Here is a 15778-nt window from a genome sequence, read left to right on the forward strand (position 1 = left end):
AATAAATGCATTGAATTTCTAATATATGACTTGACTAGGTACTTAAATATGTGATTAAACTATTCTTAACTATATACACAGAGAAGGATAAATCCATGGAAGATAAAATAATCTTCTCTTAAATATTTTTTCTTTCTTTTAAATACAATTTTGCTGTTTAAATAATGAGAAGAAAATTTTTTTTCCATCGACCTGTTTTTTTATATATAAAATGACAAATATAAAATTGAGATATTCATGTTCACAGCACACGTTTCCAATGATGGCATAATTTGATTTTAGTTAAATACAAATCAAGTCAGAGGTTGGGTATTACACAATTTCTAATTTAATGTGCTGATACCCATAGATAGACTTGTTCTCATTATATAACTCTTCTACTTCAGAAATATATCTGAAAATAAAAGGTTTTATTCTAAATTGTTTTTTTACAAGCACCAATAGGTAACATCGGTAATTTTTTTCTCATAAATATTTTAAAGAATTAAATTTTTAAAAATGAAAAACCACCAAATTTAACATAAAATTCTTCCAAAAGGGTAGTAGGTATATCCCTTTTATTTTGGCAGTTGGTGCATTTTCTTAGCGGCAGCGGCAGTTCAACAACTGTAGCTTTATTATGTATTCCAAAACAGCAAAATAATACCAAACCCTGTAGCCCATTTGCTTATTCTTTCAATTATATTAGTAATTATGATACCTTAGGTGATATTGTTCCACATCCTGTGGCGTTGGATTTTCTATTTTAGGAACAGATATAGGTCTTCCTGCAGTACACAGATAAATCATAATGTTGTAAAAACAAAGTAAAGTAAAAAATAATATTAATAATTTTTCTACTAATTAATTTTGTATGAATATCAGGGGGTGCAAATTCTGCCCCTCCTAAAAGTGGAGAAAAGCTAGAAAAATATGTGAGGGGGTTTAAAAATGAACCTTATGGAGAATATGCACCCCTGATGAAAATCATGTACATAGTCACTATTTTATTGGCTTAATGTTTTCCAATTCCCTGAAAGTCATATCAATATTTAAGGATAAATATAGTTTCTAATTTTTTTTGCTATTCTTGTGGGGCTGAATGTGGATAAGAAAAAATATCATATAATTAATTATGCTTGTTTACTTCTTAATTTATCTTTCCTACGACAACGTTGATCTCTTTCTTTCTTGGCATAATACCAAACCAATTCTGAAAATAGCCACGTCCACTAAAAATACATAAGTTTTTTAGTAAAATTTTAAAGTCAAAAAAAGGAGATAAATAAAATAAGACAGCCAACACTTTGATTAAACAACCTTAGTCTGGAAATCCTATCTCTTCAGGATAATAAGATACGACTGATTTTGGCATTTATCCTACTCTAACTCCTAATATAGCGCGTCATGTATAACTTTTAATATCTCTAGTTACTAAGTGGTCTGTGCGCAGATTCGAACCCATCACCTCCAGAACGTCAATTGTATACACAAAAAATAACGCCACAGTGATGGGTCACCCTATCATATAAAGTAGTAAGGTTTTTTTGTCTAAAGCATAGGATTTCAATAATTACTCGAATGGTTTTAAGCTATTTTGTTTTAAGATTAAAGTTTTGGGAACGTTTTAGGCTACTTTTCTGTACCATCCATTCCCACCCCTTTTTGAATTAAGAGCCCTAAGATGCTATGGGTTCAGCCTTTTATTAAAGTATATAAAGTCATAATAAAGTTATTTATTTGATAGTCAAGCGGAAAATGTAGTTAACATTTGATACCTGAAAATAACTGGATAGAATCCAATCCAACTGGCTACATATTTGTCAAGAAACGAGTTGACACCTTCTGGCTGGTAAAATATTTCTACACACAAAAATTAGCTTTTTTCTTACCTAGGTATGCTTTGCAGTTGCAGATTTAAAGACATTGTATCAGGGGTGTATCTTCTGCAAAATTGACCCTGCTAAAGGGGGGCGGGGGGAATAAAAATGTGTGGTAGGTAGGTAAATATTCCCCCCCCCCCCCCCCAACTTGGTGGAAAAAATGTAGCAGTAGAATAAAAATGAATCTTATGCAGAATATACACCCCTGCATTGAATTTTAACAAACAACTTTATTTTGAGTCAGTATATAATGTTATAAGAGCCCCACAGTTTTAGTGCCCCATTTGTAGTAAAAAGACCCGCTGGGTTGGAACTACCCGTAGAGGCTAGCAAATGTATGTTTTTTAAATCAAAAATAATTGGATGGCCTTAAAATTGGCTTGAGTAAAGGAACTAATAAATTGGAAATCTACATTCCTAATTGAGCTGGAATTAAAGGAATCATTTTGCACCTTGTCCTTTAAGTGTATTTTAGGGACACTTTGATATAAAGACTTTCTTCTACTTATAAATACTAGCGGCTGTGCTTCTAGAATCTTGCTGCTCTATATTCGAAGGAATATGGAAGAGCAGAAAAATAGCCTTAAACCATACCCATTCTTATTTATAAACATATGACAGCCTAAAACCATCAAAGGACCTAAAAGAAGCTTCGGTGTAAAGAAGGACCTTAACGGTTCAGCGGTAAGCAAGATCCTTCGCTACAGACAAGATTTAGCTACAACTTTATATAATAGGATTAGGTAAGTTTAAATTAGCTTTCCTGTTTCACCAAAAGAAAATACGGGAACCAGATCTGCACCATTCTGAAGAGCAAGCTTCACAAATCCTTTCCTCTTTTTTATAACAAGTACAATCTTATCCTAAATATTAAATAACACTGTATTTTCCTAAATACATTCTTATACTTAAGACTTCATTAAGACTACAAGAATAATCTTATCAGTGATAACAATAATCACAAGAACAATCGTTCCCCCCAAAAAAACTGTTATGACAATTAAAACCTTATTCTAGACAAAACTAAAAAGAAAATCTTATCCTAGACAGCATAACCACATTAGCACAAAAACATTAACATAAAAAATTTTCTATGCTTTTGAATTTTATATCTTGTTATTATATAATCAACAGACTATTCCCACCTTATTATAGTTGGATATTTCGGGCAAGCCTCCTACCATAAGAACAGGCGCAACTCCTAAAAAAATTAGGTGTCTTAAAGAAAATATTTATAACATAATATTGTCTACCTGTTGGATATTTTACTTATGAGATTAATCATAAGAGTAAATGTATCAATATTTTATTACAAAGCATTTAATACTTAAACCGGCAAACAAAAGAAAATAATATGTAATCAAAGTTACATTAATTCAAAACAAAAAAACCATAGGTACCTAAAAAAAAGAAAAAAATTAAGAAATCTTGTAAATCGACAGTTTTCATTTCATGGTAGAAGTAAATAAATTTACAGGTCATTTCAGGGGTGTATATTCTGCACAAGATTGATTTTTTTTCCCTGGCTACAATTTTTTTATATCCCCCCCCCCCCCCCTAGTTTTTTCTCACCAAGTAGGGGGGAAAATGAAAAAATATTTAAAGAACTCTATATTTTATTTTTTTATCCCACCTACCACACATTTTTTTTAGTTTTTTTCACCAAGGAGGGGGGGGGGGGGGGATGGAAAAAATGTTTTCAGTTTTCTTAATTTTTACATTTTTTTCCCCTACAACCACTTATATTTTATTCCCCCCCCCCCCCCCCCCTGAGCCGGGTCAATTTTGAAAATATACACCCCTGGGTCATTTCCTAAATATATATATTTTTGGTTGAATGATAAATGCGTTTATGCAGAGAGACTGTGGTGGACAATATAAAAACATTTTACCTTTCTTTCTGCTCAACAAATAATGAAGAGATTTCTTGGAGGAGGCACAACCTCCGACACCCAGTAACAACTCTCGCATACCTTGACAAAAACATTACTGGTGGTCTCTCTCAGAGTGCCTTGTTTGGCAAGCAAAGAACCCCCCGCCCCCTTCTAAAAAAGTAAATCAAAAAAAAGGAGGTGGACCGGTGGGAGGAGTACTTTATGATTTGTTTTAGGTAAGGTTAAGTTAGGTACTATTGAGTTACGAGTATCCCGCAGGGTTTAGACACCGCAGGTAGAGGCCCCAGCTAAATATTGTATGCCTGCCTTCAGATAAATTAGTTTGAAGAACTAAAAAATCAAGGTAATATTGTAACTAATGATTGTACCTAATAAATATATTTAACTAACAGATCCTATAATATAAAGTAGTAAGTTTTTTTTGTCTAAAGCTAATAATCTCGGATATTGGTTATCAGAATTGCTTGTATTTTTGTGGAAAGCTTTATAAATATCTCGGGGTGGTTTTAAGATATTTTCCTAAACTTCTCAACCCTTCCTTAGATGTTAGATGAGAGGCAGCTTGTTATTAATAAAACAGGGGTGTATATTCTGCATGGGATCCCCTGCTCAGGGGGGGGGGGGGGAATAAAAAATAAGTGGTTGGAGGGAAAAAAAATGTAAAAATTAAGAAAACTGAAAACATTTTTTCCATTTCGCCCCCCTCCTTGGTTAAAAAAACCAAAAAAATGTGTGGTAGGAGGGATAAAATAAATAAAATATAGAGTTCTTTAAATATTTTTCTATTTTCCCCCCTACTTTTTAAGAAAAATCTAGGGGGAAAAAAAATAAAAAAATTTGTAGCAGGGAAAAAAAAATAAATCTTGTGCAGAATATACACCCCTGTAATAAAAAAATGAAAAAAAGGCAAGATGATAGGGTTGAAAAATTTAAAAATCAAATAAAAGCTGGAGGTTTAATTCTAACTTTGTTTAAAGTATACATATACTACTTCAATTACAGCCCTAAATTATATAAATGTCAAATTTTCGATAAAATATTTTTTCTAGCGAAAATGGAAAATTAAATACTAACCAGGTAGCCAAAAGCTCCCCTCCAGAGTAATAAGCTTTGCTTCAATGCCTGGAAAAAGGTCGGAGAATCCGGCACCTGAAAAAAAAGATCTTTTAATGTGTAAGAAAGAGAACTAATAGATAAATAATATTGGCATTCTCGAAACAAAGATCCAAATTATGTAAAATAAGACATACTTAAAACTTAGAATAGCACAAAGTATTAATTTTAGCTTTTGTTGTCAAGAAAGCATATGTTGGTACAAAAGAAAGACAAACACCATTTTACAATAGTATATAGAATGAAACCTACCTTCAGTAGCCAGTGCCCCAACTACTCCATAACAAAGAACTCCATGAGGGTGACTACAGAACAAATAATTTTTCTGTTCACATTTTAAATATTCATTTCATAGTTATCATAGGTACCTAACATTTTTCACATTCATTTTCTTTTCAAACAAAGCTGATTTCTATTACATTTTATATTTCTATTTTTCCTTTCGGAATGAAAATACCTAGCATTTACTTTTTTAATCCTATTATATAAAGTACATACCTAGTAAGTTTTCATTTTTGTCCATTAATAACCAGCTAACCGCTGAACCGATAGAGTTCTCTATTTTATGGAAAATTCTTCTGGTTCACAGGGAGGATTAAAGACTTTAAAGTTTTAATCTATGACGATCTTATGACGTTTCAAGCTATTTTTTTGCCCACTCCCACAACCTTCGAGTGCAGAGTTTATAGCTGCTAAGCCTAGGGGCAAAGCCAATACGACGTATTAAATACGTTCCGAGTATGAAAAGATCTAAATAAATTCTGATTATTGAATATCTAGGTAATGTTCCTGGGGTGACAAATCGACTGTCTTGACAAGTTTGATAGGAAAATATCTTGCAAAATATTTGTAGACCCTCCAGCGACGAACCCAGGCTGTTATATATTCAGCCCTTCCTCCTACGTACATCAAAAATGAAAGATAAGTAAATTTGCAAAAATATATCAATGTTATCCTATTATGTAAAGCAGTAAGGTTTTTTGCTGTAGCTTTAAATTTCGAATACTTCTGAACTGATTGAATTCTTCTTTATGGAGAAGCTTCAAATAGGTCCCAGGAAAGTTTAACGGTATTTGTTTTTATTCCAAGGATGATTTTGCTCTTCATCGCCCCCCCTCCCCCTTTGAATAAAGTGTTCTTAAATGCTAGGGGCGCATCCGCTAGTATTAACTTATAACTATATATCAAGAACTTACAATAACCATCAAAATCATCATTTTAACTTAATATAACCTAAACGCTGATACAATGAATTTTTGTATGTCAAAATAAGACACCCTAAAATCAAATCATTTTGTTCTATTAACAAAGAAATCCAACAATTTACTTATCCATCAAGTCCTGCCTTCGTTGCATACTGGAACGTCCCAAAGCCACCAAAATTATAGCAATACCTTGGTTTTAATATAAAAATAAGAAACAAGAGAGAAAAGCTTTTAAACAATGATAAATTGACAAAAAAATATTTATACATTTTAAGGTTTTAATCATGGATCTTAAGGGATAAGACAATATCATCACTTCTATAGAGAAATCATAAAAAATTGAAATTATTTAAAATATTCTCGCTTTTGCGTGGAGACTTAAACGCAACATTAACATTATATATTTGAAGAAATAAAACAAACATTTAAAGTGCCACTAAAGGCCTCTAGGGGCGTAGCCGCTAGTATTGCTATATCCTACCAGGACATGTATACAACAGTTGGCCACCACACTTCAGTTATAAAGGGAACAACAAAGAGGAAGAAAAGAAAAGTTGGTCCCAGCACCAAGAAAGAATCTGAAATAATTTCAAATGAATAATCCTTATAAAAAAAGTACCAGTTAGTGTGTTTGTCTGTCTGTTTGTACCGAAGGATCTCGCTAACCGCTGAACCGATCAAGTTCTCCTTAACATGCTAGCTTCTCATAGGTCCCGGGAAGGTTTATGGAGGCATCTAGGAGCGTAGCCGCTAGTCCTTATATTAACGTAAAAGGATTTCTGTACGTGTGTATATGATCTCGCTAACCACTGAACGGATATGATTCTCCTTACCAGGATAGCTTGTAATAGGTCTTTGGAAAGGTTTAGAACTCTTTATTTTTAGGGAGAGTACCACCAACCTCTCAAGAAAAATCGCCCCTAGAAAAAAAATTACCCCAACCAAATAGTTAAAAACTTTTTCTTTTACATACTACAATTGAAATTGGGACCTAGAGGTCTCTAGGTGCGTATCCGCTAGTAACATAATATATCTAAGTTTAAAAATTATTACTTTTGAATAAATCCACAGTTTTTGGTTAGGATTATAGATTTTCTACAATTCCTAAATCATCATGCGTATCACAGGAATCATCAAAATGATTCGCTTATAACAACTGAAAAAAAGATTAAGACGAGAATGATTGTTTAAGAAGCTGCGCTTCTGAAAAAAATCTTACTCACATGTTAGAAATGAAACGCCGATGCTATCTTGAATAGATTCAATAACTGACTTATTCTCTTGTTTAACATCATTTTTTGAAATATTTTCATTTTCATCTATTTCCCCCATTTTATTTATTTAATAAAATCTGAAAAAAAATTAACTATTAAAGAACACGAAATTTTCATAACAAATACATATTATAATACAACTAGGTGGTCAATCACATTTTTGTTCACAAAAGGTTTTCTAGTATCACTTTCATGGAGTTTTTGACAATTTAGTATTTATAGACTTTTTTACAAGTAATAGTTAAATCTGTGGTTAATCTAAAAATATCTTAATATTAATCACCAAATAAATACTGACGATTATTTTCACTGGTCACTGAAATACAGTACTAAGTTTGGATGTACATTCTACATGGTAAAAAATTACTAAATCGTGTTTCCACGAATTCTCATTGCTAACTTTATATCCTTTGGCATAATTGTGACGCGTTTGGCGTGAATTGCACACAGATTTGCATCCTCAAAAAGAACTGTTATATACATCTCACTAGCCTCCTGGTGATTAACTATTGTATTAATTTTCCAAATTTTTTTTCTATTTATATTCTACTACACCTACACTTTATGATATTGTAAATATCAAAGGATTATCGGATCATTATTAAATTTCGTCGAGCTATTCTAGAACAGTAATTAAAACAACCGATACACCCTAAGAAATTGTATAATCTAATGAAAAGTATTTATCAATTTATTGGAATTATTATTCATCCTTTTTGTTAGCAAAATATTTAGAGTACTGCTACTCTAGGCACAACTTTTTCAAACAAAAATATTTAATGAAAAATGTTTTATAAAGTATTGACTCTTAAATTATAGAAGTTGGTAATTTGATTGGACAATTTATGAGCTACTCTTTTATGGATGTTGACAATGACATAATTGTTTTCTTGTTATAAGATTATATATACCTCATCTAACGGCAACGCCCCTAGAGGCCTCTGCGGGTATGGATGGGGTAATTTGACCCCTGCCCATTTTCAATATTTTAGTTATAAAAAAATAAGTAAATAGAATATTTTTTTAGGGGAGGAATTGTTTGCAGGGTGGTGGAACCCTCTCCCAAAATAGTTATAACTGGACCTATGAGAAGCTACATTGACAAGGAGAACCATATTAACTCAGCGGTTAGCAAGAATTTTACAGACAGATTGACATTCTGTTACTTTTATATAATGATAGATCATACTTATTTAATACCTATGTAAACTAATATAATAATAATCTATTTGAATGTTAATCTTCCTGCATAGCCATTAAAGAAGTGACTGTGAACCGTATATCAGGCATCTGGCAAAAATACTGCGCTATTTCTCTCACAAGTCGGGAGAATGGTAGTTTTGGAATGAGAAAGTTAGTGCTGCGTTGGTATTTTCGAATTTCCAACAGAGCCTTTGTCCCTGCTCAAATAATAATAAGTAATAAAATAGAATCAGAACTACGCTAGTTTAATGTTCAAGAGATATTTCGTACTTTGTTAGATTTTAACGGATTTGAGAAATTATTATGTTCTAGAAATAAACATCTACGGGTCTGAAACCAGTTTGATTATAATAAACAGACAGATCCTGTTTATTAATTCTTGTCTTAAAAGAGGAGTTCTTATAGAATTACAAAAATCATTTAGATATAGGCTAAGGCAAACTTATTAGGTATGAAGAGGAAATAAAATGTAAGTTTCTGTTACCTTAGAAAGGCAAAATTGTATTTGTAAATCTTATTTCTACTTTTATATACCTAACTAGTTTCATCATCTTAACTGCAAAAGCATTTAAAGGGTCTTCTGTGTCGGGCGTAGATTATTCTACTTATTCTATGTATATTCCTGGTTTTGCTCGCTGCTTTGGATTCGACTGTTTTCGGCGACTACTAATAGACAAACAAATGATTTCAAACATAAATAGAACGTTTCTAACACAGATAACAGAACTTTACCAAGATAAAAATTAACATTGTCATGTCGTATTTATCATCTATATAATCTGTTTATGTCCCTGCTCGGTTGTGCAGCTTTTCTGTTGGGCACTTTGGGTGGTCTTCTTGTTGGTTTAGGAGTGGATGTCCTTGAAAGTTGGCTTGAGCATATATACAAATTATAAAATAAAGTAACTGCGTTTGTATTGGATTAGAGATAAAGTATTTCAAAGAAATGCTTATTTCCTAATCTTTGATAATGACTCCATATAAAAAATCGCTATTATATTCTGAACCAAACAACAACAAAAAAACAATAAAAAGAAAGCTCGCTACTAGTTTCTTGACTTGTTAAATGAACTTCATGCAACTATCCCTTTTATTTAACCCCTCCCCCCTCCCTTAATTATATTTTGTAATTTTATAGGATATGTAGGGATTTGCACACAAAAAAATACCTAAACTAAAAAGTTATGACCCTCCTCTAAAAGCCTCTGATTCTATCTTCTTTACTAAATCTATGTAAAATACTGTTGAAACCAAAATATTGATATCAATATATTTCAGTTTCGTTTATAGGCTTCTTCTTAATTCCCATTAATGTCTAAGTCAACTTTGCCTTATGGTGGATGGTTTACTTCTATTTACAGTAGAGTTTCCACTTTCATTTCCTGATTAAAAAAACAGTGTTGTGCAGGGTATATTTATAATTCTATTCTGTTGAAAAAGTATTAGGTATATTAGATATAATCATATCATTCATGGAATTACAGGTCAATTGTAAATAACTGTTCTTTTATATGAATAAAAAATCCTCCATTTTGAGGGAAAATTATACCAAAGTTTATTCATAAAATATTTAGTTACTTTACCTTGTATAGCATTAGAAGGTCCGGGAATGGAAGAATCTGAATATCTAAAAATTTATACTTTCAGAAATAATGTAGGTTATATTAAAGAAATAAGATGTCACTTTTCTTTAGCTTTAGTTCTCGCTTACTGCAGCACTGGACATTTAAGGTTCTCCTTTTTAGTGTAGCTTTTTATATGGCCAGTAAAAGTTTATGACCACCACCACCCCCTCCCCACAACAAAATTCCTTAAGTGCCTCTAAGGGCGTATCCGCTAGTGATAGTTATCAAATGAATACATAAGTGAGACTTAAATGTTAGATTAAAACCAATCAAAGTAAGAACTTTTCATTTCTGTAATTAACGTTTGGATTAAATAACATAGACCAATATTTTTCAAATAAAAAAATTTTTCATACCTGTCCCTGTCTACATTAGCAGTAGAAGGGCCTGGCTGTGCTTGACTCCCATACTTTGGAGGGCCTCTTCTCGGCTTACTAGCATTCTGGGAGTTCGATGCTGCACTTTGCCTAAAATAAGTAATAGGTATATTGTTTCTTGACTCGACAAGGATAATAAGTAGGTTAAAAGAGTTAGGTTTAATATTTACAACGATACAAAAGACTTGTTTTAGGAACACGACTATTAAAAAAGTAGCAAACTTTTTGCAACAACGAAATAAAAAATAAAACAATATTTAAGGATTGAAAGTTATGAACGAATGAACATACCCTAATTGTAGAATTAAAAATCTTGGAGTGGTAAAGGTACTGTAAATATTAAAAGTCCTTGCCTGGATGGTCCAGCAGACCTGGATGTTTCAAGGCTAGCCCTTCCAGTAGTGGATTGCCTTGGCTGAGACTCGCCCGGAGAAATATCTCTAGCTCTCTGATCATAGGGTACACATTGCACCTCACCTTTATCAAAGTTTAGATGTTCATTTAGTTTGGCAAAATTTATATTTTTTTGAGATCTAAATTATAACATTGTTAAATGGAATTATTCTATTTGTTGAGTAAATGATACCCAATGATGATGAAAATATAGGTTATTGACAGAAACATATCATTAGACTAGGTAGGTACATGTTTGTTAATAGCGCCAATTTTTTTTAGATCAATAAATCAAAACTACCTACCTTTGTCAACACCAATAGATTCATCTACGTTTGAAGAGGTTGTTGACGAGTCATCATTGTTTTCATTCTGATCAAGAATTGGATAAAGTGGTCAAATAACTGGTGCATTATTTGCCAAATGTACCACTTTTCTGCACTACCTCTCCGATTTTGTCAATACTCTATATTTTGGTCCGTTGGGTCATTCAAGGATGCTGGATGGCCAAAAAAAAGTTTCAGAGTCCCTGGATGTCTAGATATCTAGCTATCTATGAAGGTAGGTAACAAAAATGTAAAAAACACCCATTTTTTCACAATTTTAAAAATTAATTTTTTCATCAATCTTATATCCAATCTATACATTTTATACACCAAAATGATCGTTTATTCATGTAAAAAGCGCACATAATGCTATTTTGGCCAAAACTCTAATTTTACAGGGTGTCCAACAAAAAGTGTATTTTGGATATCTAGCGTAATACTTAAAATACCTGTCCGAAAAAAAATCATTTTTTTGGCTTAAATCCTGTGTTTTATCTGTGTGCATATGTGGTATATAACGGTTCGGACCACCCGGGACTATAAGGTTGTCAAATTTCACTTTGGGACACCCTGTAAATGTGATTTTTGCGTCTGTAGAGCTAAAACTTGGTCCAAATTGGCTATTTTTTTCAAATTACTCTAATATGTGTCTTAGTACGTTTGGCCATAGTGTTTTCTGACCAGATCAATATTTTCATATTTTTTGGACACCCTGTGTTTTCAAAAAAAGAGAAAAAAAATTTTTGTTTTTTTTATAAATTTTTTCTATTTTTAAGTTACTTAAAACTGTCATATAGATACAGATTTTGACTAATAACAATAATATTTGCCTATTTTACAATTTTTTACACTTTTGGGACACCCTGTGCATGTTTTTGAAAAATGATGGTTTTTGCACATTTTTGGGGGGAAGGAGTCGTTTTAGGGCCATAGACTATTTCTTCATTTTTGTAGAACTTTTCAAGACACATCAATTGTTATTTATGCAAAAACCGCAAAAACCGAACCGTTTTGCCGTTATTCACTGCCAAAGGCGGAATTTTTTTTACGTTTTTGCCATTCCGGAGGTTGTAATGGGCATTTGTGGTAAGAAAACGTTGATTTATCAAGATCCCTCTTAAATACTTTTATTTAGGTAATTTAATTTACTAAATTTCATATTAAGTAAAATTTTTTGTGCAGCTAACCATTTTTCGTCGAGATGGATTTCAATTGTTAAAACAAGAAAATGAAGTGAATATAACATAAATAATTTGCTATAACATAAGTGATAAAAGAAACATAAATCATATGCATTTGAAATTCCTTTTGACAAAAATCGGTTGGATATACAAAAAAATTTACTTCACATGAAATTTAGTAAATTAAAATGCCTAATTAAGAGTATTTAAGAGGGATCTTGATAAATCAACGTTTTCTTACCACATATGCCCATTACAACCTCCGGAAAGGCAAAAACGTAAAAAAATTCCGCCTTTGGCAGTGAATAACGGCAAAACGGTTCGGTTTTTGCGGTTTTTGCATAAATAACAAATGATGTGTCTTGAAAAGTTCTACAAAAATGAAGAAATAGTCTTTGGCCCTAAAACGACTCCTTCCTCCCAAAAATGTGCAAAAACCATCATTTTTCAAAAACATGCACAGGGTGTCCCAAAAGTGTAAAAAATTGTAAAATAGGCAAATATTATTGTTATTAGTCAAAATCTGTATCTATATGACAGTTTTAAGTAACTTAAAAATAGAAAAAATTTATAAAAAAAAACAAAAAAATTTTTTCTCTTTTTTTGAAAATACAGGGTGTCCAAAAAATATGAAAATATTGATCTGGTCAGAAAACACTATGGCCAAACATACTAAGACACATATTAGAGTAATTTGAAAAAAATAGCTAATTTGGACCAAGTTTTAGCTCTACAGACGCAAAAATCACATTTACAGGGTGTCCCAAAGTGAAATTTGACAACGTTATAGACCCGGGTGGTCCGAACCGTTATATACCACATATGCACACAGATAAAACACAGGATTTAAGCCAAAAAAAATGATTTTTTTCGGACAGGTATTTTGGGTATTACGCTAGATATCCAAAATACACTTTTTGTTGGACACCCTGTAAAATTAGAGTTTTGGCCAAAATAGCATTATGTGCGCTTTTTACATGAATAAACGATCATTTTGGTGTATAAAATGTATAGATTGGATGTAAGATTGATGAAAAAATTAATTTTTAAAATTGTGAAAAAATGGGCGTTTTTTACATTTTTGTTACCTACCTTCATAGATAGCTAGATATCTAGACATCCAGGGACTCTGAAACTTTTTTTTGGCCATCCAGCATCCTTGAATGACCCAACGGACCAAAATATAGAGTATTAACAAAATCGGAGAGGTAGTGCAGAAAAGTGGTACATTTGACAAATAATGCACCAACTATAAACAGTTAATCTAAATTACACACCTGCGCCTGTAAATCATAAAAATTGAGATTTTAATATATTTTATAAAAAAATTATTGGTTATACTTATACACTAGGTATCAGTTAAGTTATTACAAAACCTTAATGCTAGCCGGTTTTTTCTAACCGCCATGAAGGTACGCTTAGAAGGAAAAATGGCTCGCCCGCCGCCCCCTTTTAATTGAGTAAATATTTTTCTTGTTTTTCAATATCCATGTTCCTGTCCCTGCTGATTCCTATTTCCACTTTTCCTTCTGTTTGTTTCATTGGGTCTTGTAGATAAGAAACCTAAATGAAATAGTAAATATCAGTATTTGTTTATTGTAATCTTTATTTCACTATCTATCTTGAATTCTCGAATGTTTTTAAATGTACACAATACAGGGTTTTAAGCTAGACCTCTAAAATTGTACGTACGTGTTCCTCTTATACCTTTTACACGATTTTGATATTTTCAGCTAACAACGTACTCTATCGATATACCTGAAGAGCTACTACTGTTATTTTCGTCATTGAACGATTCCTCTTCATTCCCGGACATTTTACAAAATCTGCAATAAATCAAAACTTAAAAAGGAATTTCTGTGTGTTCGTATTTAAGTTTAGTTTTTAGTTTACACCTGAAAAAGACACAAATTTCAATATATTAGGGGTTAAAACAATGGACGATATAGACTGGTGTAAGTACGTAACTAGATTGAAATTATTGGTTGAAAGGTTAGAACATAATATGTTAACAGCAGTGTTCAGGAGCCGGAGCCGGGAGCAGCAACATTTTAGGTGGAGCCGGAGCCGGATCCGGAGCCGTATTTTTCGTTAAAAACGGCTCCGGATTAGCTAAAAATGATTTTTTAAAGTAATATTATAATTTAGCAACGTTCTATTTCCATATAATAAACTGACAAACTATTGTTACTTAACAAATAGACACACATCCTTCTACTTAATTATATAGCTTTAATCAAATAAAAGCAAAATATTTTATTTTATTTATTTTATTTTATCAAATTCAATAATGAAAAAAAATTGATATATTAATTTTAAGGTAGGAGCCGGAGCCGCATCAAAATTATACGGCTGATCCGACACCCTGGACTTAACAGTAAATATTTGTACAACCCATCAAGTTTTAAAAACTGAAAAATCATCAGTATAAAGTTCCCTCTTCCTGCACAAAATTAAAACATTTCTACATTATAAAAATAATCATTAATACAGCGTTTCACCATAATTATTCACTTTTGTATTTTTTCAACCACAAACAACGTTTTGTATACTTTTTCTGAAACTAAAGTAAAAAATATGACGCGGTCTACTCGCGCAGTAACATGTTGCCAGACTTACCACATTATTTATCTTTGTTATACAATTTTTAAATAAAGTTAGAAATATGTATTCGGAATTTAAGGAACAAAGAAATGAAAGCAAAATTATTTTATAGTTATCCTATTATTTACAGTAGTTGTGTATTTGTTTGTAGCTAAAGATCTCGTAAATTGCTGGTTAAATTTTTTGAGAAGGTTTTAAAATAAGCTGGTGTGGTTTAAAGCTATTTTCCTTCCTATTAATGAGATTGATAATACAAATTCGACTGTGATATAAATTAAGATTTTTAGTGATTTTAGTTTTGAATTGGCTAATATTCGTATAAATAGGTGACATCATTGTTTATAATCAGCTGATATTATTATTACATACTTGTTTTGTAAAACTTGTCTGTTTTTCTTTAATAATGACATAAGACCTAAAGATATTTAACTATTTCACTTGAAATTTGCTTTGAATGAAATGAAATAGATATATTAACTATAAAATTTGTATAGAATTTATGTATGGAGATAAAGCCTTGTGTTTTAATTTCCTAGCGTACTGCATTAATCTACAAACATTAAATTATTGAGCTCTTGTAAAATCAGCGCGCACTTTTGATTTGTTTTTACATCAAGTAGTTTTGGGTGTAAATCAATTTATTGTTCATTGCCTTATCCCTTGATATCCCTGATAATAATACACCATATACACATACGCTTGCATGCAGTGCTTTGTCTG

General features: G+C 31.7%; 2 protein-coding genes across 3 annotated transcripts; both read right to left on the minus strand.

Moving 5' to 3' along the window:
• Positions 1-172: 172 nt before the first annotated feature.
• LOC145329614 (diacylglycerol O-acyltransferase 2-like) lies at positions 173-7436 on the minus strand. Its single transcript, XM_080173907.1, has 13 exons — positions 7299-7436; positions 6555-6653; positions 6216-6245; positions 5660-5769; positions 5123-5195; positions 4832-4906; positions 3755-3835; positions 3008-3063; positions 2626-2725; positions 1758-1842; positions 1141-1211; positions 701-764; positions 173-394 (listed from the first exon to the last, which is right to left on the minus strand). The coding sequence occupies exons 1-13, from the start codon at positions 7405-7407 to the stop codon at positions 313-315; spliced, it is 1035 nt and encodes a 344-aa protein (XP_080030033.1). The 5' UTR covers positions 7408-7436; the 3' UTR covers positions 173-312.
• Positions 7434-14333, minus strand: LOC145329615 (uncharacterized). 2 transcript variants are annotated; one of them, XM_080173908.1, is made up of 11 exons: positions 14213-14333; positions 13950-14017; positions 11253-11319; positions 10908-11031; positions 10534-10644; positions 10136-10179; positions 9883-9934; positions 9344-9412; positions 9174-9218; positions 8593-8748; positions 7434-7842 (listed from the first exon to the last, which is right to left on the minus strand). In XM_080173908.1, the coding sequence occupies exons 1-11, from the start codon at positions 14268-14270 to the stop codon at positions 7716-7718; spliced, it is 921 nt and encodes a 306-aa protein (XP_080030034.1). In that variant the 5' UTR covers positions 14271-14333; the 3' UTR covers positions 7434-7715. The 2 variants fall into 2 exon arrangements, 1 of the variants encoding a protein (XP_080030034.1); XR_013882984.1 differs by lacking the exon at positions 7434-7842 and having other exon boundaries at positions 8612-8749; positions 9087-9218.
• Positions 14334-15778: the final 1445 nt, after the last annotated feature.

This window comes from Acartia tonsa, chromosome 10 (assembly GCF_053477335.1).
Source record: "Acartia tonsa isolate MP-2025a chromosome 10, ASM5347733v1, whole genome shotgun sequence".
Classification (NCBI taxonomy): Eukaryota; Metazoa; Arthropoda; class Copepoda; order Calanoida; family Acartiidae; genus Acartia; species Acartia tonsa.

Excerpts from the sequence above, each read along its gene's own strand:
- LOC145329615 (XM_080173908.1), bottom strand. The coding sequence starts at position 14,270 with ATGTCCGGGAATGAAGAGGAATCGTTCAATGACGAAAATAACAGTAGT. Across the intron at positions 9,935-10,135 it reads ACCTTCTAATGCTATACAAG|GAAATGAAAGTGGAAACTCT; the intron begins GTAAAGTAACTA and ends TTTTTTAATCAG. Across the intron at positions 7,843-8,592 it reads TCTTTAATGGCTATGCAGGA|GGCTAGTGAGATGTATATAA; the intron begins AGATTAACATTC and ends TAATCACCAGGA.
- LOC145329614 (XM_080173907.1), bottom strand. The coding sequence starts at position 7,407 with ATGGGGGAAATAGATGAAAATGAAAATATTTCAAAAAATGATGTTAAA. Across the intron at positions 6,246-6,554 it reads TGTTGTATACATGTCCTGGT|GGCTTTGGGACGTTCCAGTA; the intron begins AGGATATAGCAA and ends TATAATTTTGGT. Across the intron at positions 395-700 it reads GTGGAACAATATCACCTAAG|ATATATTTCTGAAGTAGAAG; the intron begins GTATCATAATTA and ends TTTTATTTTCAG.